Source organism: Sylvia atricapilla, chromosome 8 (assembly GCF_009819655.1).
Source record: "Sylvia atricapilla isolate bSylAtr1 chromosome 8, bSylAtr1.pri, whole genome shotgun sequence".
Lineage (NCBI taxonomy): Eukaryota > Metazoa > Chordata > Aves > Passeriformes > Sylviidae > Sylvia > Sylvia atricapilla.
The window spans coordinates 18799039-18826279 of NC_089147.1; the positions used below are offsets into that span (position 1 = coordinate 18799039).

The window sequence follows — 27241 nt, forward strand, 5'->3', positions numbered from 1 at the left end:
TGCAGGGAGATGCCTGAGGATGAGGATGTTCTGCTGGCAATAGAGTTGTGGAACTGGCACTTGCCTACGTTTCACATTAAGGGCTGCCTTAAGTGGTGGCACTTTTACAGAGCTGTATATTGATGTATTAGAGAACCTTTCTGCGGCAAATGAATCAGTAAATTTCAGCTGCAGTTTGGGGGGTGTGAAGGCTGCAGGCTGCTTTTTTTTTTTTTTTGTCTTACCACACCTTCCAGTCAACCACACCTTCCAGTCACTAGAGTCCTCAATTAAAGCTGATGTCACCTCTGCCTGTCTTCAGAACTTCAGAATGGTGACTGAGCTTTCTTGCACTCTGACAAATACTATTTTCCCTGGGCAAAACATTTCTGTTCTTTGAGCCTCTTTATAAAGAGGGAGATACGTCTACTGCTTCTGGCACTCACTCTTCTTCCTCTCTGCAAAAAGCTAATCCATATGATAGCTTCTTGCTTTAGACTGATGCCAATAGGGTGTTACTCAGTTTTGCTACATTTCTAAACTGCCCTTGTGCAGAAATGGTCCTGGATTATTCCTGTGTAATCCCTATCATCAGCACAGTGGCAGACACATGCTGAATTGGAAGTAGTGAGAAGAGACAGGGAAACACATCGTGATAGACCACGTTATGCTTGGCCTCTGCTTAAAGTCAGGCTACATGCTGAAGATTGAAATACTAATTTTTGTACTCTGGATTAGTAATTCACAGAATATTCTGAGTTGGAAGGGACCCACAAGGATCATCAAGTCTAACTCTTCATGAATGGCCCATATGGGGACCAAATCCATATTATAACTTTGGTGTTACTAGAACTATGCTCTGACCAGATAGACTCAGTGGCTATATTAACATCTATAGAACACCCATGTTTTCTTAATAGGGATTCAAGACCAGTTATGTGCTATTTACACTGACCTTGTGAATCACTAGTGATCCTCCTATCTAAGTCTTGTAATTTTTTGGGTTTATATTCCAATGTTTTGGGTTTATACTCCAATTTTTTTGTTTTATACTCCAATTTTTTTATTTTATACTGTATAATCTGAGTATTCTAAATTTCTTAGTTTAGAGTAGGAGATGCAGTGTTGTGTGCACTCAGGAAACCTCACGGCAACCCCTCAGCATGTGTCTGGCAACAGTTCCATCTCTTTCATGAGCACAGTCCTAAACACAAGCAGTTCTAGCCACAGCAAGAATTGCAGGACTGTGAGCCCTGCAGCTGACACCGGTTACCTGTGTTGGATGATTTAACTCCTATGTATTGTTGTCCTCTGCCTTAATAGCAGTGTGATATTTTTCCACTTTGTGGTCCTAGTTATTCACAACAGATATATATGCTTGTATTGAGGAAGGTGGTGGGAGACCTTGATTCAAGACTGTAGACAGACTTTTTGAATATTCATCAGAATGGTGATTATAGCTGTGTGCCTTCTTGCATCTTAGCAATGGTCTGTTCTCAGGAGATTTATATTATGTTCTTACTGTGCTGTAGATTAGACTCATGGTTAGTATCACCACAGTAGTTGCTAGCAACTGCCATCTTTTCCTCTTCTGATTTTTTTTCCCACAACCTCACAGCTCTTGGATTTCTCAGGTTTCTCAGATACTAATGTTCTAGATTAGAATGATGTTATCTGCCACTTGAATGGTAGAATTTATTGTGGAACTTTAATTTATTAGTACTTTACAAATGCTTATGAGAGCCTGAACATGTTATAAAATACAAGTATTATGCTGTCTACTGAGAAGAAAAAAAAAATCTTACAGCTAACAGCTCCCACATATGTCCTTACAAATGCATCCAGAATTACGAGTAGAAAGAAAGCATTTGTTTATCACAGAATGTCCTTGGCAGTCACTGCTGTGTGATGGAGTCTCTTGTGTACAATGTTGCTTCTGTTTAGTAGTCACTTCTCATTAAATCTTTTTTTTTTTTTTGTTCCCCTCTTTAGATGATATCTTCTCTAGCAGCCAAGTCAAGATACCTACTTCTAAAGCCAGATCTTCCCAAGCAGCCTCAGAAGCAAAATCTGAAAGCAAGACCCTGAGCACATTTGATGATCCGCTGAATGCCTTTGGTGGCCAGTAGTCAAGGGCACGTCTGCAGAGAAGCAGCCTTCCTTAGCCCTGTCCAGTACTAATACTCTGGATTCTCTAATTCAGTAGAGCTGAAATGAGATGGACATGGATATTTAAATAAGATTACCCATTTGAAATGGTTAGTATTCTCTTGTGCTAGTCTAATTCTGCTAAATTATATATTTTTAAAAAAATACAGTAACCTCCTGCTATCATGTTTCCATGGTGCCGAGATGAATACAGCCTGTGCAATACCTGCAATGAAGTAATCTATTATATAAAGTATAGTTTGTTTTATTAAACAGATCTATAGATAAAATAATTGATAAATAGTAAATGGAATCTGTTAAATTTGATCTGTCTGCATGTCTTACTTTCCTCTTTACCTCTTGCTTACAATGCCTGCATCATGACTTGCAAGCAACCAAAATCACTACCTTGCCTTGTCTGGGTCATCTGCCACCTACTGAGCTAATGGGAGGGTAAGGCTGGGATCAGTATCAGGTACAGCTTCTCTTACAGAATGAAGCAGTTCGGAAATCTCAAAGCAGGACTTGACACCAGCTGAAAAGAGGTATTTCATATAGGCAGCTAATGTGGGCTACAAAAATAACAAGGGCTAACGCTTCTCTGCCAGGGAGAGTGTGTTACAAATGAGCAGTGGGTGGTCCATGACCACAACAGAAACCCAACAGTGTCTTCTTCTGTTCAAGTTGTAGGCCATTAAATGTGACTTTTCACCTGCATGGAGCTGCCAGAGTTTTGCAAATAACAGTTTTCACAAAGTACATCTGTACAGAGCATGCTTGGTCACTTCTTGGCTAACAAGCTTATGTACATATTTCATGCAAAGACTGTTTTGTGCCTAAAGGCTTGCTGTCTGCTTTCCCTTCTCATCCATAACACAGTGTAAGCTGTATACAGGAGGTTGCTACTCAAGAATCCCTCTAACTGTCAGATGTATTTCGTTTAACTTTGCTTCCTGTATTTTCTAGATTCCCTTCTGGAACAGATGCCCTTAATCATACTTGATACATAGTGGTAGATGCTTGCTCTCCTGCATGCATACAAGCAGAGCAAATGCATAAATGCAGGAGAGTTTATTTTATTGTACAAGTGACTGTCTGCAATTCTGAGTAAGTCACTGTTTTTATCATAGTGACTACTTATTTTGGACTCTTAAAACTGTTCTGCTGTGAATTTAAAGCATGTGCTCAGAGGAGTTCTTTGAGATCAATTCACTTGCACTGAAGTCCTCATTCTGAGACATCTGCTTCAGTCTCTTGTTTCTCAAGTTGGATTTCCTTTATCAGGCACAGTAAATACTACTGCTGAAACATCCAGCACTAATGAGGGTAAAACAGAAGGAAAAGCTGGAAGGGATGAAGGAGAAACATGATGTACTGATTTGCACCATAGGTGGGCCTGGCAATGATTCATGTTACATGGGGGGTAAGCTGGGAATAGCAGCTTGAAAAAGAGTGTGGGGGCTATTTGCAAATAGGCTGGTGCAGTGAAAGGACTTGAACTTTATTTATAGGCATTACATCTGCTGCGTATGCCCTATACGTGATTTAGACTGCTTCTTTACTCCTTTCTTCTGTGCTTAGAAGGGCTTCAAAGATATGATGGAGAAAAGAAGAAAAAGATGGTGAATTCTTCTGTTTATTTTCTGCATCTTTCTTTTTGGCCCTTCACATTAATAATTTCTGTTAGCATTGCAAAGAGGACTGTTCACAAGCTAAGAACCCTGAGGGCCAAAAGCTTTTGGAGTAGGAAAGAAAAAGCTCCAGGCTTAGTGTTTCTTAAACTTTCATGTGAAAACTCAGCAGAGAAAAGCTCTTAATAACGCAGGTTTCTTTGGTGTACATCAGAACCTTTCTTCCCACCTAGTCTTTCTAAACTGGCAGATAGCAAGTCTTTGTGTCTCTGCCTGTCTCTTCACATCTTAAAATGTGTGGTCCTTAATTTCGACAGTCAGGTCTAGGCACTTCACTTCTGGGAGAGCTTGGTCTGAGTGGGGACTTCATGAACTGGGTTTTGGCTAGAGGGTGTAGTGTTGAGTTGTGTTGGTTTTTTGGCGATTTGGGGGGTTTTTTTGTATGTTGGTTTACCTTTCAGGTTTGGTTTTTTTGGGTTTTTTTGCAAAAAACCTGACAGGTTCCCATTCTACATGCTTCTCAAAAGCCACAGTTTTAACACGGCCTGAAGCCTAATAACGAGTCAGGGTAGGTCTTGTGCCTTTTAAAACCTAAATGGAAAGTAAAGTGGTTAATGTAATTAGCACCTGCTAATAGGATAAGCTTGTTTTCTCTAGCCTGTGGTCATCCAAGGGCCCCGCTGCTTCTGGAGCTTGCCCTGGCCACCTCACGGTGAAACGAGAGGACAATGGAGCGCTGACCTTCAGTGAAAGTGCCTCAGAGCAGTGCCTGGCCCCTGCCAGGGCCGGGAATGTTCGTGTTCTGGCCGGGAACAGCGGCGCGGCTACGCCCGCCAGGACTCTGCCCGCGCTGGCCTCCCGGGCTCAGCGCCGCGCTCCCACACACGGGCAATGCCTGGGAGCCTGTCGGCCTGAGCGCAAGGGCTCGCTGCTGGCTCCCCGGGCGGTGCTACGGCCAGGGCGAGCCGCCGGAGCCACCTTAGCCTTAATGTGCCCCGGCGCACTCCGTCTCCCGGGAGGCAGCGCGGCCGCCGCCGCTGTCACGTGTGCACCGGTAGCGCTGGGGGCGTTGCACAGACTCAGAGCCGTTTGGGGCGGAAGGGATCTGCAAGCCCACCCCGTTCCCCCCCGGCCCTGAGCAGGGACACCTCCCACGGGGCCGGGCTGCCCGAATCCCCATCCAGCCTGGCCTTCAGCACTCCCAGCGATGGGGAAGTGTATCCGGGTCCTTCCCCGCGCACGCGCTGCAGCCCCGCGTCTTAACGACCACAACAAGCGGCCCAGCGGGTGCCCGCCCCTGAGGCGCCGCGAGCCCCGCCCCCTGGAGGCTCTGATTGGCCAAGGTTCGTGAGAGCGGGCGTCCTATTGGCCCGCGGGAGGATCTGTCACAGGGCGGGGCAGCGCGGGGGCTGCCGGGCGGCACCTCCCGGTCCTGCCCTCCCGGCGGCTCCGGCTGCGCTCCCGGTCCGTGCGTCCCGCCGGGCCCGGCCGGCTCCGGCAGCTGCGGCGGGCGGGGCGGCGCGGCGCGGGGGGACAGGAACCGTGTCTCCCCCCGAGCGGGCCCGGCGGCGGCGGCAGGTGAGGTGAGACCCCGCCTTCGCTCGGCGGGTTCCGGGCCCTCGGGAGCGTCTCTCCTGCGGGGGGACCCTGCGGCGGCAGCGCCTCGGGCGGCGGGGCAGAGGTGCCGTGCTCGAACCGCCCCGGGCCCGGCCCCGCCGGCAAGGCGCGTGTCCCGGGAGGAAGCGGGGGCCGGGGCAGTGGTGGCGGGGCCCGCGGCCAGCCCGGGGTGCGAGGCCGCCCCGAGGCGCGGCGGGGACGGGGCAGCTGCTCGCCGTCCTTTGTTCGCGGGCGCTCCGCTCGGCTGCCGGGGTCCGGCCCCGCTCCGGTGCGGGCTGGAGCACGGCTGAGCTGCCGCCTGCAACTGCCCTTCCTGAGCCCGGAGCGCTCCCTGTTCTTACGCCTTTCTGGAGTTCTTCTCTAGCTCTGACACTGCGGAGGGCTCAGCGCTTGTCTGGAGGTATTGGGCGTCTGGTTGTCATGTCGCTTGTGGAAACTGAAATTAACAAAGGTAGTAGGTTGCATGTGGAATGCTGACAGACACTATAGCCCTAAAACTACACCGTTGGTAATATAATTTGTGGTTATCTTGCCCTACCTAGGTAAAAACTTAATGTTTCTTAACAAGCATTTTACATAAAATAAATTTAAATTTTCTTTAGGAGTTATGTTTAGATGTTGTCAGAATTGTATTTGTTTGCTTTATAGGTGAAAAATTCTAAAGATGAACAGCAGTGCACTACACGTGTCTTCAAAGCTGCCTTGGCTAGAAGTGGAATGTAGTTTCCTGACAGATCTTACAAGGAAGTTATAAAGCCTTTCTAATGGCCAACAAGAAAGAGCCTCCTTTTTTTAATAAAGATAATATGGGACCATTTCACTACAAACTTCCTTTCTATGAAACTATGGAGCTCTTCATTGAAACGCTTACAGGAACCTGCTTTGAACTGCGAGTTTCCCCCTTTGAAACAGTTATTTCTGTGAAAGCTAAAATTCAAAGACTGGAAGGTACTATTCTCTGTTATTTCAGTGTAAACTTTATCACTTAAGAAGAAATCTTGTTTTAAAAATAGTAATTGCTAAAATCAAACCACAAAACTTAAATGTCATGTTTGGCAATATGTATAAAACTAGGTGCTAAGTTTATGGCTTAGGTTTAATTGAAGTTAACTTATTTTTCTGTTCTTTCCATTTTCTGTAAGTTCTGGGCTTAGGCTTCATTGGAATTGGTATGTTTGCTCTTCTGGTGGGTTGGTTGGGGGTTTTTTTCTGTGTACAGTTATTAAGGTTAATTGTAAAAAGTCTGTGGATTCTCCAACCCAGGTTGTTTGTTAACTAGCAAGGTTATAAATTTGAGCCATGCAACGCGTCTACACTGTAACTGAGCATACTTTAAATTTGCTGCTATGTTTGTTGCTGGTTAGGTTAGTCAGTTTATGGTTTTTTTATGATACTGCAGTCACAAGAGCAACTGCAGTGCAGGCAAATCCCAAAGGCAGCTTTAAGTTACTGGTTTGAATTTTGTTTGGGTGAATGATCTTTTGTTGATAGACATGTGGCTGAGCAATGCTTTGTCTCACAGTAATAAACTTGACACATTTTGCAAAGTGAAAATCTCCTGTAAGTTATGAGGCCAGTCCTGGTGCTTTTGCAAGAACAGGTGTAGGTTAGTCCCCTCCTACCTCTTTTCCTCTATGGTGAGGATGATCTTGCATGAAAGAATGTGATTTGAAATATTTATATATACATAGTTTAAGCATTGCATCCTCTATTTTCTTTTTCACTTTGGAGGGGTTAAAGAACCGTACAGCTGTAGAAGGTGAGAGTATAAGAGTTGCTAATTTTTAAAAAAGGGATCCTCTCCTTTCCTAATCTACCTGTATATTAATGTTTTCATCCTTCTGTCTGTGTGGAACCCATCCTCTGGGATATGTAACTTAATGCTGTAGACTGGAATCTGAGATACTCTCCTCCTCATATGGAGATCTGCTCTAGCGGATGGAAAAAACCCCAGACAGCTGGTACAAGTCTTAAAACACATAAGCATTGCAACAACACAGGGGACTATTTACTAGTAAGATCTACCCTGCAGATGACTGGAGCTTACATCCGTGTAGGTACAACAGTGCAGCTGTGTGGATGGGCTTTTGTTTGCTGTGGACGAGGCCGTAATTAATCACACGTCAGAGAACATGTCAAGATGCTCCTGGAGGCTAGAGGTGAAACAAGAAAAGGAAAGGGGTTTTCCTACCTATAGTTGAATATAGGTGTAGGAGACACGCGTCGAACGCTAAAAGCGAATTAAAAGGTTGCATAGGCAGTAGAGAACAGAAGAAGGCAGGCTATCTGGGTAGTATCAATGATGGAGTGAGCTTTAAAGGATACATGAAGAGATCAGTGGGAGGTGTGAGGAGGAGGGATTTGAATTCCTTGTAGTCCACAATGTGAGACTGAATAGCCATACTCAGTTATACCTACAGCTTACAAAAGTATCCTCATTTCTTCTTAGAATAGATCAGTAATGAAGTTACAATAGTGCTTGTTTGGAATTTTGTTTGCATGATGTAGTTTCTAGGATAGTAAGGTAATTATGGTTTGTCTGCTTGCTGTATAGTATTAATAATAAGTAAATTTCATTTAAAATAGAAGATGAGTTCACTGGTGCTTATCATTGAATTGTAAGAAGTCAGTTGAAATACTTTGATACTCCATGGCACAGTTAAAATATTTGTATTGTTCTGATTAATGATTTGTGGGAGGCAGAGTGAAAACAAATTGATCAGTTGTGTGGGCGAAACAGATACACAATGACACGTTAATTTTATGTTGCATTTGGAGTTGGTATTGCATGTAAAATAATTACCGATTTTTTCTGTGACAGAGTTCCTATTATAGTGCACAAGTTTGAGCAGTAAATTACCCAGATGGAGCAAAAATTCAGAAGTAATTTTGTTGTGATTTAGCATGGGAAAGAGAAAGCTTACATCTGTTCTTGTTTCTGCTGCTGGTTTTCACTTTTTATTACTGTATCGTGTCAGCTTTCACAGGGCGTGAATCTCTTTTTTTTAATGTGCAGTTTGGTTGGAGAATGCCTCCTACAGTGCTGGAAGACTACATGAAATCCCTAGTTATGCATACTTTCTACATTTGGATGTTGGTGATGATAGTGTGTAAGCAAAGAAAAACGTTTTGAAAAAATGAGCTGAGACCCAAAAGCTCCAAGAAAAAAAATCTAGAATTGTGTCAGAAATTAACAAATTGTTGAAATATTACCAATGCCTCTAATTGTAAGAGGCTAATAATAAAATTAAAACAAGACAAACTGATTTTTGTCAACAGCTGGGTAATCAATAGCTGTAGACTGTCTTCACCATAATAAAAAAGCATAATATGGATGGAATGTTAGGAATTTTGTCTTCTTCAGATACTGTTTGTCATTCTTGATGCCTGCTAGTGATCTGATATGAAAGGCTTTGTTTAGACAGCTGTACTAGACATTGGTACCTTACTAAGAAAGAGCTCTCCATGTCTCCAGCTATGTGTTTTCAGTAGTTTTAGTCAGTAAAGAATATACATAAAAACTTACGGGTTCTAACGCATATGAAATTTCAGTGCAAGTCTTCTACTTATAAACTGAAGTTACAGCATACCTGATGTGTATTTGGATCAGATCCAGGCATTTGTCCTCTAATATGTTCTATGTGAAGTAAGCAGGAGCTTCGTTATAGTGTTGATTTTGGAGCCCCGGGGGTAAATCATTCCTGTCTCAGATTCACTGACTGAGCCCTTTAAAATGGTTCACCTGGGAAGACATAGCTCCCTTTGTCTCTACTGGTGGCGTAAAAGCTGGAATATACACAGTGCTGCTAGCAGTGCTACCTACTCCATTGGCTTTACTTGTTCATCAGTGTTCATGGATCGGTTGATACATGAATTTCAGGGTGGCATGAAAGACTGAGCCTTAACACAAGTAGTACTTAAAAAATCAGGATTTCATTGGAAGAGGAAGTAATGGGGTTTTTTAACTGAGATCTGTCTTTGCTTTCTCCATTGCACAGGTCCTTGTAGCTGCTGGGCTGGGCAGAGTCTAGTATTGATTCAGAAACACTGATTATTATTATTACACTGTTTTATAGCAGAGCATTCAGGTAGTGTATTTGTAGTGGTGGTTAATTAATCTGTTAAGGAACCATAGATAATACCTGTAAACATGTTTGTTGGGAAAGACAGAAATGAGTCTCAAGGGAGGAGGTGGCCTTTGAGCTTTGGTGGTGGTACTGATAGTATTATTGTTATTAGCTTGCAGGAATTAATTTGAATTCTTCAATACGGCGTGTTAGGACATTCATTTATATAGTTACCTTTAAAATAAAAAAACAACTTGGTCATGGTTTGTTCAGTGAGTACTTGCAACTGAATTTTATGGTCTGTGTATGTGGAAACATCGACCTTTTTAGATGAAAATTTAGATGTTCCCTTGTTATTGTATTTTTTTAAAGGGGAACAAGAGAACTAGGTTTCAGAGTACATCTTGTCTTCAGTGTTTAGTAGGTGTTCTTTTGTGTTCAGTAGGGAACGACAGATGCAACAATGGTTTTGTTGTACATGTGTGTACTCACTTCATAATGTGAGTTATTTTTCTTTGGTCTTTTTGCTGTTATTATTTTGCTGCCTGTGTACAGCAGCTTCACATTAAATAAAAGGAACTAGAAGAATGTCAAGCAGACTTCATAGAGATGTTGTAATTCCTTTCAATATTCTGTGAATTCAGAGTATGTCATAATGATATTTATTACTGTTTGCATTAGAGAAAGTAGCTGTGCTTCTGCCAGGACTGGAGTAAGTGGATTGCAGAAGTGTCATAAATTTTTAACAGAATCAATCCTGGGGTGTTTTTGTTTACTACTTTCCCCCTACATCTTCTATGTGCTTTATGATTTGCCTCTTTACTGTGCTGATAGAGAAGTTCATGAAGCATTTTTTTAAGCTTGTGCCTTGTCTGAGCTGGGGAAACATGTCTATGAGTGCAAGACTGCTCAGAGTGGATGGCTGCCCTGAGCAGCATATGGAAGCTGTAAAGTAAGATCACCTTTGTCAGGAAATTTTATTGGCCTGCATTCAGTTACTGGTGATTTGCTATCTTTAGTCTGTTCTTACTCAGTCCCTTGGACAAAGAGTAGGTCAGTACTGACTCCATTTATGCTGCCATAGTTACTGTCATTCAAGTGAAAGCTGAGGGGTTTAACAATTAGGAAAACGCTTCTGCCACTGTAAGTTGTGGGCTTTTGCACCTCTTACTGATATAGTGTGTGGGAAAATAAGACTCTCAGTGTCCTCTCTGTAAACAGAAGCTTCAGCAATTTGAACATTGAATGAAAGATGGGTGCAGTTTGAATTTTGACAGTGAAATGTGTGCGGTGTTTTTAAACATAGGAACTCTAAACCCACAACATAAAATCAAGATTTTTTCTGAAATCTTCAGAGCTTTTTTTTTTCCCGTCTCAGGCTTGACAAATCAGTTTCTGTGGTGAACCTACTTAGCATGCCAAAAAGAAGAGTAGAGGAGGGAAGCTTAAGGCTGTATGTGATGTGCTGATTCAGAGACAGGGTAGAGGAGGTGCTTCTCTCCGCTCCTCCCCCCATTTTAGTAGGTCACATTGTCAGTGCCCCTGCAGCCATTTCAATAGATAGTCTGCAGGCTCTTCTGTCCTCCTGTAGCATCACTTGGCCAGCTCATTTCCATTTGAGTATTGAGATGTAGCTTACTGCTCTGCTTACCTCTCAGTACTGATTTGAGGCAGGCCAGTGATACCATCATGTGCTGCTTAGGGAGAGGGTATAGTGGATGGGTATCTCACATGGTGATCTCATGTGCGAATGTCTCCTCAAAAATCCTTACTGTAATCCAGAAAAGGGACAGGCAATGCATATTTTGCTGCCTCTGAAGCTATAAAGCACATACTATTTCCTCAGTGTATAAATACAGAATTCCAAGAAAGCAGTATAAAAGGGAATAAGTAATAAAGATGTTTCTGTTTCCAATTACAGCAGAGTATCCTCTTTTCATCTGTTCATTTCATCAAAAATACATTGTCATTGTTGAATGAGCAAAACCATGTTTCACTCCAGTATTGCCAGCTGCAAGCCAGCCTTTTCAACAAATACGCTCTCAGTTTATCATAGTAATTGGAAATTGCTCCTTGGAGGCTGCTGAAACCATAACAAATGCAGACAGTAATCAGATTATTTGTAATCAGAAGAGTGCAAAACAACACAAAAACTTGAATGTAAACTCGCTGGCTATTGCCAGCTTGTTCTTTTCCCTACACTGCTGACTTGAAACATCACAAATAACCAGCTATTAAATAAATAGCTGGCTGTGTAGTAGCAATTATGTTAGTCTACTGTATGAACATACTCTTCTTATAAATGTCCTGTGGACTTGAGAGGATATAAGATCCCTGTTATATGCAGTCAGGTGGAGTAAAGTTGTGTTGGTCATTCAGAACAGGGAAGATCTGGATATGAGCCATGGTGAGAAAAAGAAAATTGTCATCTTCTGTGAAGCCTAAAGAAAAACAATAACAGTTCCTCCAAAGTGCACTCCCCCTCCTGCACAGGGATGTCTCCTACTTGGCTGTTTAATGTGCTTGGACTTTAACCAGGGTCTTGTCCCCTTTTCTTCCTTGCCAGTGATGGGTACTCTGTCTAGGAGGGGGCTACTTGGCTGATCTCCTTTCTGAAGCTTGCTAAGCATTCTCACAAGCCTTTGAAAGCTTAGATGTTTTTGGGAACTATCTTAGACTCTGGTCTTTGTGTTCCCCTCCTGCCAGATGTATTTGGGGAAGTCTTACTGTTTAGCACTGCCACTTGCATTTCCTTTTAAGTATGTGAATATGCAATGAATAAAAATGTAGGATAAGATTATTTAAATGTAACCTTTAGGAAAATACATTTATAGGTTTTGTTCTTAGTATGAGAAGTAGTGTTCAGAACTCTTTGAAAAAGTAGTTCTTGGTCTCTATAGATAGACATTTTAATTAACATTTGTCATGAATGTGCAGTGAGATTTTAATTACCTGGGTTTCACTAGACAAATTGAACAACAACGTTTTGATGCTGGAGGGAAGAATCATTTCTTTTGGTAGTCTGAGATGTCTCATACTTTGATAACTGTCTTCATTTTTATTCTGTCCAAAATTCAGAACATGGTAGCATTCCAGTAAAAATGTGTGGAGACCTCAAGTTGTACCAGCTTTTGCTTATTAGTTTTCATGTTTGTTACATCTATATCTAACTGAGTTGACTATGCAGACAGAAATTGTGTAGAGTTTGGATTCTATCTGTGTAGAATATGAATTTTTAATGAGAAACAAATATTCAGTATGTTTACTTTCTTTTAACAAAAAATAGCCAAATCATCCCAGAACTTGAATTGAAAGTGAGTATTACTGGATATTAGTAATAACATTTTGATGGCCTACAGGAACACCCAGAATGAAACAGAAGTGTTTGTAGGATGAAGCCTAATTAACTGCTGTGGTACTAAACTCTATGTGCCAACTTCAAGGTCCCAAAGCAAGCAGGGATAAAAACACATTTGCACTTCTTGCTGCTGTAATAGAGCTGCCACCAGTCACCTTAATGTGACTATGTCTGTACTGTGAGTAATACAAAATACCAGTCTGTTGTTAAATTATTCAGCAGTTTTGTAGGTAGAAGTTTCATCCTGTTCTGTCAGGAGACATCAAGTTCTCGAGTTCAGATAAAAGGAAAAAGTCTCCCTTATCTAATGATTGGAAAAAGAGCAAGTATTCAATAAACTAAAGCAGTTGAACATTTCTATGCACCCTCTGCTGAGCCAAAAGACTGAATTTTGTGTGTGAGCTAAAGCCTTCTGAAAATCTTTGGGTTTAGTAACTGTTTGGAAGTTAGATGTCATGGCTGAAGACTGCTCAAGTGCTTGTCTTGTCCTGTTTCTTCTCTTCTTTCTCCTGTCATCCAGTTTCAGTCCATCAGCCCCACACTCTTCAAAAGTCAAAACTCGCTGGAAGCCCTCTTGCCAAGCTCCAATTTTAAGTCATTTGTTTATTTCTTTTGTTTAGGTATTCCTGTCTCTCAGCAGCACTTAATTTGGAATAATATGGAACTGAAGGATGACTATTGTTTGAATGATTATAAGTAAGTATAGTATAAAGTTATGTTTCTAATTAATGCTACTAAACAATAGTTAGCATGAACAACAGAAAATGCTATAAAAATTTATTTGTTGTTACTTACAGCATTTCAGAAGGCTGCACTCTGAAATTGGTTCTAGCTATGCGAGGTGGACCTGTTAACACCAGAAGAGGTAGGTGTTAAGGAAGTTAAAGAGGTTTTCATGCAACATCTTAAAACTTTAAAGAGCTTCTCTTAGTTAGCATTTTAGACAACCAGTTCCAAATTAATTGGAAAAACACTTAACAAAAGTGGGGGGGAGGGGTTTCCCTATCTTTTCTTACTTAGCATATCGAGTGCACTTTATTTACTTTTAAATGGGGTATATGTGTACATACAGAATCATAAAATCAGCAGTTCTTCACTTGAAGAAAAAATTATCCTAGAATGTCATTATACAAATAATTTTAAAATATGGTCAGTAAGAATCAGGCATTGCTAGAGTCAGACCATAAACTTGGTTATGTGAATCATCTGTATAGGAGTGGAAATGAAGAAATTCCCTTGATAATTTTCACTTGGAAAAAAACTCAGCATATCTTCTAGGTTGGGAATTCCTGTTATAAACTGAACTGAGCTTTCAGAGGTGATCAAAACAACCATCATAATATTTTGGTTATATTTTGATTTTTTGATCTTTTTAGTTCCTGTGAAAGATCCTATCAGGGAAATGGCTGAATACATGGATCCTGCTAGAGACAAGATGTGGGAGAAAGGGCCATCCAACAAACAAGTGACTTTCTTAGTGTATCGAGAAGGAGATCGCTTGAATTTCTTCCGTGTGGTTGACCGAGGCGATGGCACTTTAACACCACTGTCTGAATCTTTGAGGTAAAGTTGATTTTAATCTTTATATTATTATTCAAAAGTGGGTTGCTGTGTAATTTTCAGCTGTATTTGTTGGTTTTATCAAAAGAGTATCTGGCATATTGCAAGAATTATTCCCTAAGGGCTATTAAATTGTTGTAACTGTCTAACAGGACAGTAGTGCTGTTAGTGGTCAGTGGTTGTGCTGATGGTTCTATTATCACTGTGTGCATTAATATAATGAGATAAAACTGTCTTCATACTGCAGGCAATTCTCAACATTCCAGTCCTTTCTGAGAAGGAACACGTTGCAGGAGAGTCAAATCAATATTTTATTATATATTTAAAACTTCAGTAACTTCAGTTAAGCACTTTCTCTAACATCATCAGGCATTTGTTTAGTTTTGTAAACATTTCCTAGTTCACTTAATATTTTTTTTCCCTGTGGGTGTAACTTGACTAAATGATTTGTCAGGAAGATAGTAGATTGGCAGTGCAAAATCCTGTGGGCTTTTTTAGTTTATTTTTTATGGGGTGGTTGTTTGGTTTGAAAGGGGGGGGGTCTGTTGTGCTTCTTCTGGGGTGGGGATTTTTTTTGACTTTGTATGGATTTTGGTTGGGAGGTTTTTCCGTGTTTTGTTTTATGTCTTTTTTAATTTTTTAATGTACTGAAGTAATGACCAATACAGCCAGATTTTGGATGTAATTAGGCCTCAAGTTAGCTGCTGTTGAGGTACCAAGCTTGTGTCAGTTGGTGAAAATCCAGTGAATTCATCATCAGAAGGATAGGTGTATCACTTTACCTACTACATTGTAATTGTAGTAAACAGTTTGGTAGTCTTTTTCCTAAAAGTATCAAAATTGATATCTATTAAAAATTATTGCATTCTATTTTTTATACTGTAGCTTTTGGGTAGGTACTTTTATCCTCTCAAGAACGTAATATTTGTACAGCTGTGAGGAAAGGTCCCTTTTCTGGGAACTAGCTGTGTTTTCTCCAAGGCTCAAGCTGCTTTAAGTGACTGTTCTTGTTTCTGTTTGTTAAGGGATAGCCAGAGCTTTGTATTGGGTTTATATTCAGAGTGATATTACTCTTAAAAAATTTTATAACACATCCATACTTAAAAACCACTGACTGAAAGAAATATCATAATTGAATTCCCACATTGTTATACAGAGGAGAAAGATGTATTGTTTGATATACAAGGAAGAGAAAAGATATAAATATATTAGATTTGTGATTTTATCTTTCAGCCCCTGTACTCTTTCAGTAAATAGCCACATATGGTATTGTTTGAAATAGGTAAAAAAAGCATAATTGATGAAGAACTGAGAACCTGGCTGCTGCACTGGGCTAGATACACTTCTGGAGAGATGAATAGACTTTGTAATTTTTGTTCTTGCTGCTACCCTGCCTGTTACCACTTTGTTCCTATTTAACCTCTGACTCCAGTGAACATCGAAACCCATTCACAATGCTGGGACTGTGGATGCTGTACTGTGCCTTAGTGGAAGGAGCTGTCATTCATTTCAAGGAGCTTGAAATTTCATTTTTCCGAGAATAGCTCCCTGGTATCTGCCTACATGTTCAAATTTTAGTGTGTGTGTTGATTTTTTTCCACCATTTAAAATGAGTTTAGATGGTGGTCTGAAAGTCTGTGCTTTTCCATTGGGTAATCTTAAGGTACAGATTTAATAGTAATTTTACTGAAATTGGCTAAATGTTGCAAATGGGAGGAATTAGACCATGCTCATTTGGCTCTTACAAGGTACCTGGGTAAGGCTTTCAAAGCACAGCAGCACATAGGAAAGTCAAATGCATTTGGCTTAAGAAATGTACTGGCACTGGTCAAGTGAACCAGTTGGGTTGAAAACCTGATTGAAAACGTTCAACTTGTTTCTGTTTTTCTGTGCTTTCTGTGGGAGTTCACTTACTAGCTTTTCTACTCAGGCAATAATTTGGAGGGGAAGGAAATCCAAATTCTTGAATTTATCATGAGACTGTGGGAAATGGAAAAAGTAGCAAAGGGAGGTGAGAATGGAAGCAAATCAGACCTTTTTGTTTGATCTCTATAGAGTAAAGCTATGGGTTGGTCTGAGTACTACTGTTTTCCGTACTGACAGATGGAGCACTTGTTTATCATCCTTTTTCACATTGCTGATACCTGGAACAGAATTCATTGACTGAAATTTAGAAGTGAGACTTTGGTTTTGGTTTTGTTTGTAGTTCTCCAGATAATTTTATTTTATCTGTGGTTAAGTTACTGGTTAAAACTTGACAAAAGTATAAATGCATAGTGATCATTGTCTCTGGGTTAGAAGAGTATTGAAGTTGTGGTGGAGGACTGGCAGACACTGGTGCCAAAAGGGTTTCAGCAAGCTAATGATTTTTGAGATGTGCATTTTACAAGGAAGAGCTCAGAAATGTTGACTCCTATAGACAAAGTCATCTTAAAATTTACTCATTGTAAAATGGGGTAAAAACATTAATATGAAAACTCCCTGTCCAACTTCTATAATCTTACAGTCACGTTAAAGCAAACAATCCTTTTGTCACTCCTTTTTTTGTGTGTATGTGTGGTTTTGGCCTATATTTGTCAGAAAGTGGAACAAAAAGATAACAATTATTTTTGCATTAAAAAAAATTAAAAACCAACCAAATACAAGACATACCACTTTGCTTTCTGTCCTTACCTAGCAGGAAGGGGCGTTCAACAAATTCTTTTGACTTGGTGATATAAACCTTTGTAAAATAAAATCTTGAAATTATTTTTTAGTGCTGGGTTTTTACTAGAAGTATGTGTATGTAATATGCGTGCTGACTGTCACCATATGGAATAATTCAGGTTTTGGTAAGAAATGACTGGTCTATTTTGATGACTCTTGGTTCGAATTTGCTGCTATCTTGCTCTGCACACTGTCTCCCAGCTGTGCTGCCTTTGGAATTTTGTTACATTTTAGGAATTGTATTTGGAGAGTCAGTGCAAAAAATGCTGGCTCTCAAAGCAGCAGAATATTTCCAAGAATCAGGTAAGATGCCAGCTCTAATTAGTGATAATTTCTTTTTGGTACTGACTTCCACATGACTTTTAGTCTTGTGGACTTACTTCCTTGATATCACTTGAAGAGTAGAAACTTGAGCTAAACCTAGTAAGACATTTGTGTGAACACTGGGGAATTAGGGGAATTGCCTGATTTTCGTGATTTCTAGATGCTGACAACCTAATGGAAGAACTAAAACACTCTTTAAAATGTACTACATACAGTGTTGAAAATGGATCAATTTGTAATGAATTGGACAGTCTAATGGTTCTTTCATTTCACTGTCAAATGTTGAATGTGTTACTGATCAATGCTTCATTGTTTTATAGGAAAAACAAGTTAGATGGTGATTTTTAAAACCTTGAGGTTTTGCATTCTATTAGAATGCACAATGGAAGCAGGAAATGTCATACTATAAACTTCCAGTGACTATTGACTTAAAATATTTTGTCTTTGGATTAGCAATTCTGATCTATTTATTTTTTTTCCAAATGTGAGACTCTTTGGAATCTTTGGAAACCTAAACTGATCTTTTTTTTCTTTTTTTTTCTTTTTTTTTTTTTTTTTATTTTGAAAAGGAGAAATAGAATATCACATCCACATGGGTGACCCCTCCATTTCCATTTATGGTGAGAACACCCCTCAGGATGGATAGAAATTTGGACTTTTCCTTCCATGCCAGTGTCTGGTTAATTGGAAAACTGATCAGCTTGTTGTCTGAGTCACACACTTAACAGCTTTGGCCATATCTTCAGGAGACATTTGTGGAACTGGATATCCCCTCTGTGGGGAAAATATATAGTGAGTGTGAACCAACTGTATATGATGTAACAACTTCCCAGAAGCGTGGCTATGTTCAGATTTCAGCAACATCACTGTGCCCTAATAAGGGATGCTTATGTGGATAAATGGATTTGAAATATCTTTGCATACAGTTTTACATAATGTTTTGTCAACAGATCAACTACGGATATGACTTCTTAGTTGTGAGAATACTCTACGTGAAAATGTAATCAAATTACTTCATTAGAGGATGAATACAAACTTTCTTTTATTTTCAGTGGTGGTTCAGTTTATAATTTATATGCTGATGATGAAGATGAGACAGAGGCATCACCTTCTGGCCAACAGATTATTGAGAATTCAATTACTATGAATAAAATGAAACTGCTCAAGGCAAAGATGGAGAACATGAATCTGAGTAAAAAGGTGAAATTGTGATTTCAGTTTTTCTGTCATAAAATGGCTTGGGCTTTCCTTGTGCTGACCTTTCTAAAAAGTGGACCAGATACTCTGCCATATTGAGAAGTCAAGTTATCAAGGATAGATGATTTCTCAACTACTGTTTATGTAAATACTATTGTATAAGCATTCTCCTGAGGAGTATTGGCATTCCTTGGACCTACCTGCCCTCATTCAAAGAATTCATTACTACTCCTGGATTTATTTGCAAGGGTAGATTTTTTTAGGTGGATGGGCGGGTTTTGTGGTTTTGTTTGGGTTTTTTTTCTTCCAATACTTTTAAGTAGCATTGTTTTGCAGTACTGCTCTGGTAAAAGTGAATGTTTCTCTTAAAATGATATTTCATTAGATATACTGTAACTGAAAATCCTATAAAGTTAAATATGGCAATGATATTATCTTGAAAATAAAACATTAAACTGGTAGTCATGTGTGGCTAGGTTACCTAGATGTAAAATGAGGAGATTTTACTTCCTTACATTTTTTTGTTGTGTGAAGAGATTATACTTTCTTACATTTTTTTGTTGTGTTTGAGATCTAAAGCTCCTCTGAACAACTTGGATGGCATTCTGGCTTCTTTCTTCTGTTTCTCTGATACATCACCTATTTATTGAAGACATTTCCTGACTATCATCTTTGATTTTATTACTCAGGTGTTGGGGTGAGGTCTTGGTGGCTAGTAACATATGAGGGAGTAGAAAGAATGATCTAGTCTTTCCTGGCCTTACACTGTCTAAATTCCTCAAAATATGTTTTCAGTCAGGTCTTTTGAGTGCAATTGGAATTCAAATACTAATTGTTGTTGTATCTGTGTTTTTTTTATTTTGTTTTTTTTTTTTTTAATAGCCTAAGAAAACTGTCAAAGTGAAGCCTCGCCCTCCCATGACTCCTCGTCCGTACAGCGGCTCGGTGGCTGCCGCTCGTCACCGCTTCCTCAGAGTGCTCCCCCATATCGGACAGCCGTGCCTACCTCCTCCTGGGAATTTGCACCAGTCAGAATCTCCCCAGAACGCACTTTCAGCGTTGGCTACTTTGGCCACTGCTGGTAGAACGATGCCATCCACAGCTAATCACTTCCTTAAGGAAGATGACACCTGGCAGAGCAACTCTTGGTCTCAGCCGGTCAGTAGCATCAGGTTACCACCGAAAATATCTCGCGTTGAACTAGAAAATGCAAAACTACCTATTAATAGTGTTCTGACTCCTATTTCATCTCTGCCTGCAAATTCAGAAAAAGCATCTGAAAATGTGACCTCAGCAAGTGAGGAAGATGCTGTTTTGTTTCCAAATCTAGCAAACGTGGAACTGTATGGAACAGAAGAAGAACATCTACCTGAACCAGATGCTTTTGCTTTTTTAACAGAAGCAAGCACTGCTGAACAGTGTAGTGAGATATATGACATAGGAAAGGTGAACCCAGAGCTTGAGCTGCCTGATGGAGACAAAGATTCTAAGGTTGTAGAGCAGCATAGAAAACCTATTGGCAAAGTGCTGAGCACTGCAGCAATGGAGACTGGCCTTCTCAGTACTCGTGAATTAAGTCCTCAGAAAAATCTGCTTTTGTCTCCCCTCCGGTACTCAGCACAAGTGGCACATCACAGTACTCTGAAACCACAAGCACAGCCCAGATGCTTTGAGGCTGGTAACTTGAGATCTGCGGCCTCCCCAAATGTGCTTCGATCGTTGGAAGTCCGTAGTATAGCAGACTCCTCTTTTTCTAGGACCACTAGATTTTGTAGTGTGAAAGTAGAATCACTTGGCAAAAGGCCTGATGGAATTTCTAAAGCAGAGGCTAGGGACATCACAGATGTGGCTAGCAAGGCATCCAAAGAACCTGCGAGTTCTGTAAGTAACTTAGGATTTCTGGCTTCGCTGGCCCGAAGCACAAACAAGGAAAGTTTACAGAGTTCCTGTGGGACTGACAGGTTTCGGACTTCTGGTATTGCACTACCTACAAACCTGCAGCATTTTCAGGAAGAAAGCTTTAGGAAAACTGCTCCTCCAAATGAAGCTGCTGAATATATTCTAGTGAGTATGCACAGATCCAAAGAAATCAAAGTTTCTCCTGTTTTTTTGATACTGATGTTACAAAACTACTGCTTTTGTGTATGTGTGTGCACGTCTTGTCTCGAGAGGCAGGTGGGCTGTGAGAGGTGTATTTAAATCCCTGATTGTCTTAAACTGTTTTCTGAATGGCTGATGGTATCTAAACTGCCTGTTTATCTAAACAGGTCCTAGAAGTAATTTTTCATTAAGATTAAAGTGGTTGTTCAGTTCACAACTGAAAATATGAGTTATTGTAGTGATAGTTTTGAGTGTGTGTGTTAGAAGTGTCATCTGGCTTCTGCTCACTAATAGTCATTTATTCCAAAGTGTGCCCAGTGGCTGGCACCATATGTGCCAAGCTTCTGCTCTCTAATGTACTTCGTTGTTTTGGTGTATTTTGAAGTGTGGGGAGAGATATTAAATAGCCATTGAGGGTAAGGCTTTATATTGCAGAATTGTAACTTTGTGTGCAGAATCGGTCTTGGATTCTTTGTGGGTAGATTGATAAAACATTGATATCAAATAAGCTGATAACCAGACTACCTACATTTTCATTTAATTTCCATCTGCTAGTAATTTCCTTGTGGAAATCTTTTTTTTTAGTCTGCGCATGGGCTTGGAATGAATGGAAGTATGGTGGCAGCTGTAGGGAAAAGAGTAGGTAAGTAACTTACATAATAATTAAAGATGACTCTTTAATCTTTCCTGATATATCACACATAGAGAAGACAAAAATAATTTATCTTTATAAGGCATTTGTCTTTTAGAGTCCTTGCTGTATTACACTTCTATAGCATAGTTAATCTTTCCTATAGCATAGTTAAGCAATTCTTAAACATGCAGATGGCAATCTGGATCTTAGGTGGACCGTAACTGCAACTCATTCTTAGCTTTCTTAGAAAATGTGAGTTTCTGTGCTGAAATTTTTGAAATTCCCAGTTCTCTGAATACTTCTGAGTCTACTAAAATCAGAGCCATATTTATCAGTAGCATTGTGTTCAGTACATAAAAAGTGGGGAGGAAGCAGTAAGGGCATGAATGCTGCAGAACATTAATATAGTGCAGATTTTTCACTGTTTTTTGTGTTGGTCATCATTCTTTCCACCCTGGCCTTGGTAACTGTGGAGTGCTTAATGTTTGACATCTACTGAAAAAGGATGTATTATGCATAGATATATTGCTTATGTGATTAATTCTATTGGGAGAAAAGGAATTGTCTAAATAAATGTTTTTAAAGCTCTTAAGACAGTGAGCTAAGGATTTTCAGCACATTTAATTTTTCTTCTGTGCATCTTTGACTTGCAGTTAGAAATTTTCTTTTCTTTCTGTATGACCTTAGGAAGAGGTTGGAATATATTCCAGATCTAGGTGTAGAAAATGAGCTAGACAGTAGATGTTCAAATAGCAGCTGCAACAGAAAAAAATATGTAATTGTAATATTGAAACAAAAGCTGCTAAAAGTGTGGGTTTGTTTCACAACTGTGGGTGCAACTTTGACTTGGCAGTCAGTAAACAGGTCTGTCTTTTGCTGCTCCAGAGGTGATAGATACCCTGAGAGCCTTGTCTGCATATTGGGGAAGTCCACTAATGCCTGAGGCACTTGGGATAGGACTGTGAAGAAGACACTCCTCTGGTGAATCTTACGTCAGACAAAAGTGTATTTTCCAAAAGATGCCAGATATGAGTGAGTGTGCTCGTATCACATGGGCTCGTGAGAGAGATGTGGCTGGTAATGATCTGTCATGTAACTGGCCAAAGGACAGATCACTTTTCACTGCAGTTGCTGAAGGGATGTAAATGTGGAGACAGGTGGATTGTTTTTTCTGTTGAAGCACATCCTCAGGGCCAGCTGTCTTCAAGCTCTATCTCTTTCACAAACTAGGCTAACTGATAATTCTGAAATTGTGTGCATTTAGATAATGAAATAGTTAGTGTGGACAAATGTTGCCCAGAAGTTTCAATGCTAAACAGGAATGGGGTGGGAGTGGTTGGTAGTGGTGACTACGATGTGTAGTGACTGCCTGCTGCTACTATTGAGTGTAGGCTGCTGCATTTCAAATAAGAAATGACTGTTCAAATTAAAGGTGTGCTGGACACAAAATACTTCTGAACTCATGAGATAACTTTTTGGGAACATCCTGACAATATAGCAGTAGAAACATTGAGAGGATGTGTTGCTCACTTTACTGATCCACATGTGGGAAATACACTTTAGCAAGCTGTGGACAAAGAACTTGCTTCTACAGAGGGAAGGGAGAAGAAGAAAGATGAAGTCTTTTCATTACGTGATCTCCAGTTGATAAAGCAACAGCCAAGAATTACATGGCAAAAAGCAAAAGTAAAGTAAATTTTTAGGTATAGAAATTTCACAAACATCTGCAAAGTTCCTACTGTAAACATATAGCTAAGTAGAGGCTAATACTATACTTAGTCTGTAGTCTAATACTATACTTTTCTTGCAATTATAGAGTACCAGCAAGATTTTAAACTTATTTGGCCAACTAGTATACTGAATATATTGGATGCTAGGTACTGGATTGCCCAATTGATTCTTTGGAAGGCCATTGTGCACAGTGCTTTCCCAGTGACACTCTGAGTGCATTCATTTTACACCTGGGAACACCAGTAAGAGACAGATGTGTTCTGTAACTTCTTGTTTATGTGAACTTTTAGGAGGTGTTCAAAATAACAGTTCTGCCCATTGTGATGCCTCTTCCAAATGTATTCATAGGCTTAGGTGTGTTTCCTGTTTTGGTTTTCAGGGTTTATTTTCCCCCTCTCCTTTTAGGCTTTGGGATTCCCACCTGAAGTATTCTAAGAAATGCAAAATAAATCTGTGTTTCAAAAGATAACATTTAACTAGTTTGGGAATTAGTTAAAATGTCTTTGCTGTCTTTTTACTTCTGAGAGCAGGTGAAGCAACCCATCTTCCGCCTGTGACTGGCTTAATTCAAGCAAAAAAGAAAATTTCAAAGCACTGCTTTCTTTGTGGCAAGAAAACTGGATTGGCAACCAGCTATGAGTGCAGGTAGGCTGAGTATATAACCAGATGTTACTTAAAATTGATAGCTGAGTTAACCAAAAAGTTTTCTTTGCTGCATGGTATTCCTTAAGCATAGTGACTCAAAAGGCAACCTTCAAAAAAATTGGAATTCTCAGTTCAGCAAAACCGCAGGAATTAGAATTAAGGAATGTTGCCCCTGTTCTGCTCTTGAGGTGTATGTTCTAGGAAGGTCAAGAAACAGAAGGTAGCAGAATGGAAGATACCAGGAAATTAACAAGACAATGATGACATTTTATGAAAAATAACGAACAATAACAAAACCAATGACATTTTATTCTGGTGGGAGAAGAACTTGCTGCAAATACATGTTCTGCAAAGCGTCTCATCAATAATGATACCTTTTACAAGCGGAGGAAAAAACAGGCTTGGTATAGTTTCTCAGAAATCTCCCTCAGATTTTTCCCTATTGCTGCACATCTTCAGAGTTTGTGAATGTATACAAATTTGTATTCAACAGATCTTTGATTTTATGTGTGTTCAGGTTTTTTGCAAGACTTCAGTCACCTTTGAGCATTTAGGGCATCTCGGAAACAAAACACCAGAGTGCTGGTCCCCCAAATCATTACTTCTAGACAACACTGTGAGACCTGGTGCTTGGTAGTGGTCTTGGGAAACTGTAAAAAAAAAAACCAGAAAATGCCCAGACAAACAAAAAAACCCCCAACAACAACAATGAAAACCCTCCTCTCTCTGTTAGGCTTAGTTTTCAAAGTATTTTTTCTCCACAAGATACTTTTTTCTTAGTATTGCTTCCTATGAGCTAGTCTAGGTTGGGAACTGCTGCACTGTGAGTGCTGCATTTGGGGCTGATCTTGGTTCACGCCAACAACAGCAAAATGAAAAAGGACTTCTGCTACTGGGGAATTGTATAGAGAATTTCAGGGTGAGGAACTGTCTCCTTACTGACTCTACAGTTTCTGATTTTGGAACAGTTTTGGACACTACTCACTTTACTGATGAGCAAATAGCTGCAAGCTCTTCTAAAAGTAACTAAGCAGCTTGCTTAAGGTTAAAAATGAAGGGGTAAATGGCTCATCTCCAAGAATAGCATTTGTTTTGATTTCAAAAGGAGCAACCATAAGACCTTTTACTAGAAAGCAGCATAAACCAAATAGAGGATATAATCATATGAAAGAAATTGTGATTATGGGACCGAGAACCAAAGAAAGGCAAATTTATTTCCAGGCACACAAAGCCTCAGGAACAGCTGCGGAGTTTGTTATGAACCCAGATAGATAAATAAATAAGGGATAAAAGTGTAATAGTGAGTTCAATGGGTAACGCTTAATCCATTTCAACAGAATTCTGATTTTGAGTGGTGTGTTTCACTGTCAAGAAGCATCTCTGTCAAATAATCAGGCAACAAGATACCAGTATAGGTCTCCAGGTAAAGCATTTTTCTGGATCATATACAACATCCAAAGTATGCTTTTCTCCTGGTAAGACTCTTAGCTGCAGAACTGTCAAGTTTGAAGCAAAAATCCTGATCTTAACTCATCAAAATTGCTACTGGTATTGGATAGATGAACCCCTTTTGAAGTCCTACAGGAAGTTATGGTCCCTGTAGTTTGTCTGCTGTCTTAACAGCTGACTAAATCTGTATTTAATAATCTTGAATGGCTAATTAGAGTTTATGCCAGGCAGAAGTTGTGCTGAAAGCAACTGTTTTTTGATTGGCTAAGTGACATTGTGGTTTTGAGTTGAAATGCATTACATGGATTTCACCTGAGGGAATTATTGTCCATGGTTTTGTCCTCTGAATTCTACCAACTAATATCATGTGAGGTCCTTAAGAAAGAAAGTAAAACAAAGCTCATCGTTCTTAATTTTTAAATGTGTTTGATCCTTGCTAGCTGGTTTCTGGAGTACTGATCTTGCTTAGCTTCCCAGCTGAACAGACTGGGTTGGGTCAGAACTAAAACATTCAGTGTGAAAAATGTTACTTTGTGTAGCCCACCAGCTAGCATTACAAGTCAAGGATGATAACAATTCAAACAGTTCTGTCATTTAAGACATGATTAAGCAAAATGGCTCCCAGCATGTCAGAGCATTAAAAGCTTCTAAAAGCTTGTAACTTGTGATATTCTTGATTCTTCAGATGTGGAAACAACTTCTGTGCAACACACCGCTATGCAGAGACTCACACCTGCACCTACGACTACAAGAGTGCGGGACGGAGGTATTTACAGGAGACCAATCCCATCATTAGTGCACCAAAGCTTCCCAAAATTTGACATGGTTGTGCTGCATGTGGCCACTCTGCTGTTGAAGAATTGTATTGAATTGAGAGAAGCACTTGCTTAAACTGCATAATTTTGCCATGCTCCCTATTTAAGGATTTGCCAAGTAACAAAAGCACATGAGGATGCATCGAAGAATAATGTGAACACTACTGCAGTTAAAACTTTTCTTCTTGAGTGAATGGAAGGTTAAAAATTAGTTTCTAAAGACTTACACTTTGATTTAACTGTTACTGCACGTGTTGTGTTTTATATTTGGAAAAGCTATTTCACTAGACAAGTCTTTAAAGATGCACTTTACTAACTTTACTGTATAACCAGAGTTGAGGGGGTGTTGTAATGAGGATGTCATGTAATGTCTTCTGTACTCTTGTTTTTGTCCATTGTGTGGTATCTTCTAAGTTATTTCACTAGAAAGATCCTCCTCCTTCCCCTTTCTTCAAACAGCCTGTTTTGAGATTTTAAGGGGATAGTGTGTTCCACCCTTCTGTTTCATTCTGATTGATATTTGTACATTGTGTGTCCATTCTGAAAATTACATATCAATCACATTTTCTTAAAATACTGCTGTTTATATGACAAGTTTGTTTCTAAATAGAAGGTTCCCTGTTTGTTGCCATTAAATATAAGAAACAACTTATTTTAACTTTTTTTGTAATCCTAGATTTTTTTAAGACTTCACAACTTGCTTTGTTAAGATGTTGAATGCTGTTACTGGAAGAAATTCTAATAAATATTAAATTTTATTCTTGTTTATGCTGTCATAAATGCACAAAATAATTTCCCTCTTACAGTGTGTTCCTAAATTAAAAGTTGGGCTCTGTTGGGAGGGTATATATATATTTATTTTTTTTCCACAAGCGCTAGCTCATATCTGTTCATACTGAAGGTGATGAGAAGAATTCCCACCAACTTCATTAGGAATAGTGTGACAACACTGTGTGCTCCTGAATCCTCCTGAATAATAATCCTCCTGAACTCTTACAGGTGTACTAGCAAAGGGAAAACAAATGGTACTAACCTTCCTCCCCTCCAGCTGATACACTATAAAGGCAGTTCAGTAAATGCATGAAACACCTCTAATGATTATGTAGCCACTGCAGAAACTGCTTTTGGAGGAATGTACCTGCTGAAAGACTTTCTTCTTTCATTACCCTAATGCTTGTGAAATATTTTAAGCATAAGTTGCATGAAGTGTTCCAGTATAAAGAGATTAATAAAAAACGTACAACTGACCACCAAGACAAAAGAAATCCCCCACATTGTAT

The 27241-nt window shown here is 39.7% G+C and overlaps 3 protein-coding genes across 12 annotated transcripts in view; 2 read left to right on the plus strand and 1 right to left on the minus strand.

Moving 5' to 3' along the window:
- The window catches only part of LOC136364210 (WASH complex subunit 2A-like), a 32804-nt gene extending 30350 nt beyond the window's left edge, over positions 1–2454 (plus strand). For all 5 annotated transcript variants that reach the window (XM_066323909.1, XM_066323910.1, XM_066323912.1 and 2 more), the window contains one exon: positions 1972–2454. In XM_066323909.1, coding sequence (XP_066180006.1) covers positions 1972–2108 — 137 coding nt within the window. In that variant the 3' untranslated portion in view covers positions 2109–2454. The remainder of the gene's footprint in view (positions 1–1971) is intronic.
- Positions 1–27241, minus strand: part of LOC136364217 (broad substrate specificity ATP-binding cassette transporter ABCG2-like) — a 249788-nt gene that overhangs the window by 35632 nt on the left and 186915 nt on the right. The gene's annotated exons all lie outside the window — the stretch shown is intronic.
- ZFAND4 (zinc finger AN1-type containing 4) lies at positions 5148–26719 on the plus strand. Of its 6 annotated transcripts, none has more exons than XM_066323914.1 (10): positions 5148–5775; positions 6024–6323; positions 13421–13496; positions 13598–13665; positions 14177–14363; positions 18443–18590; positions 19470–20651; positions 21273–21330; positions 23580–23697; positions 25832–26719. In XM_066323914.1, exons 2-10 carry the CDS (start codon positions 6140–6142, stop codon positions 25965–25967), a joined length of 2157 nt encoding a protein of 718 aa, XP_066180011.1. In that variant the 5' UTR covers positions 5148–5775; positions 6024–6139; the 3' UTR covers positions 25968–26719. The 6 variants fall into 6 exon arrangements, with proteins under 6 accessions (XP_066180011.1, XP_066180014.1, XP_066180013.1 ...); XM_066323917.1 differs by having other exon boundaries at positions 23583–23697; XM_066323916.1 differs by having other exon boundaries at positions 5148–5336.

What these genes read in the sequence shown, in the direction of transcription:
- ZFAND4 (XM_066323914.1), top strand. Translation starts at nt 6,140, where the DNA reads ATGGCCAACAAGAAAGAGCCTCCTTTTTTTAATAAAGATAATATGGGA. An exon ending in CCACTGTCTGAATCTTTGAG is followed by an intron (nt 14,364 to 18,442) that starts GTAAAGTTGATT and finishes TTTTATTTTCAG; the next exon opens with TGGTGGTTCAGTTTATAATT. An exon ending in AAGCTGCTGAATATATTCTA is followed by an intron (nt 20,652 to 21,272) that starts GTGAGTATGCAC and finishes CTTTTTTTTTAG; the next exon opens with TCTGCGCATGGGCTTGGAAT.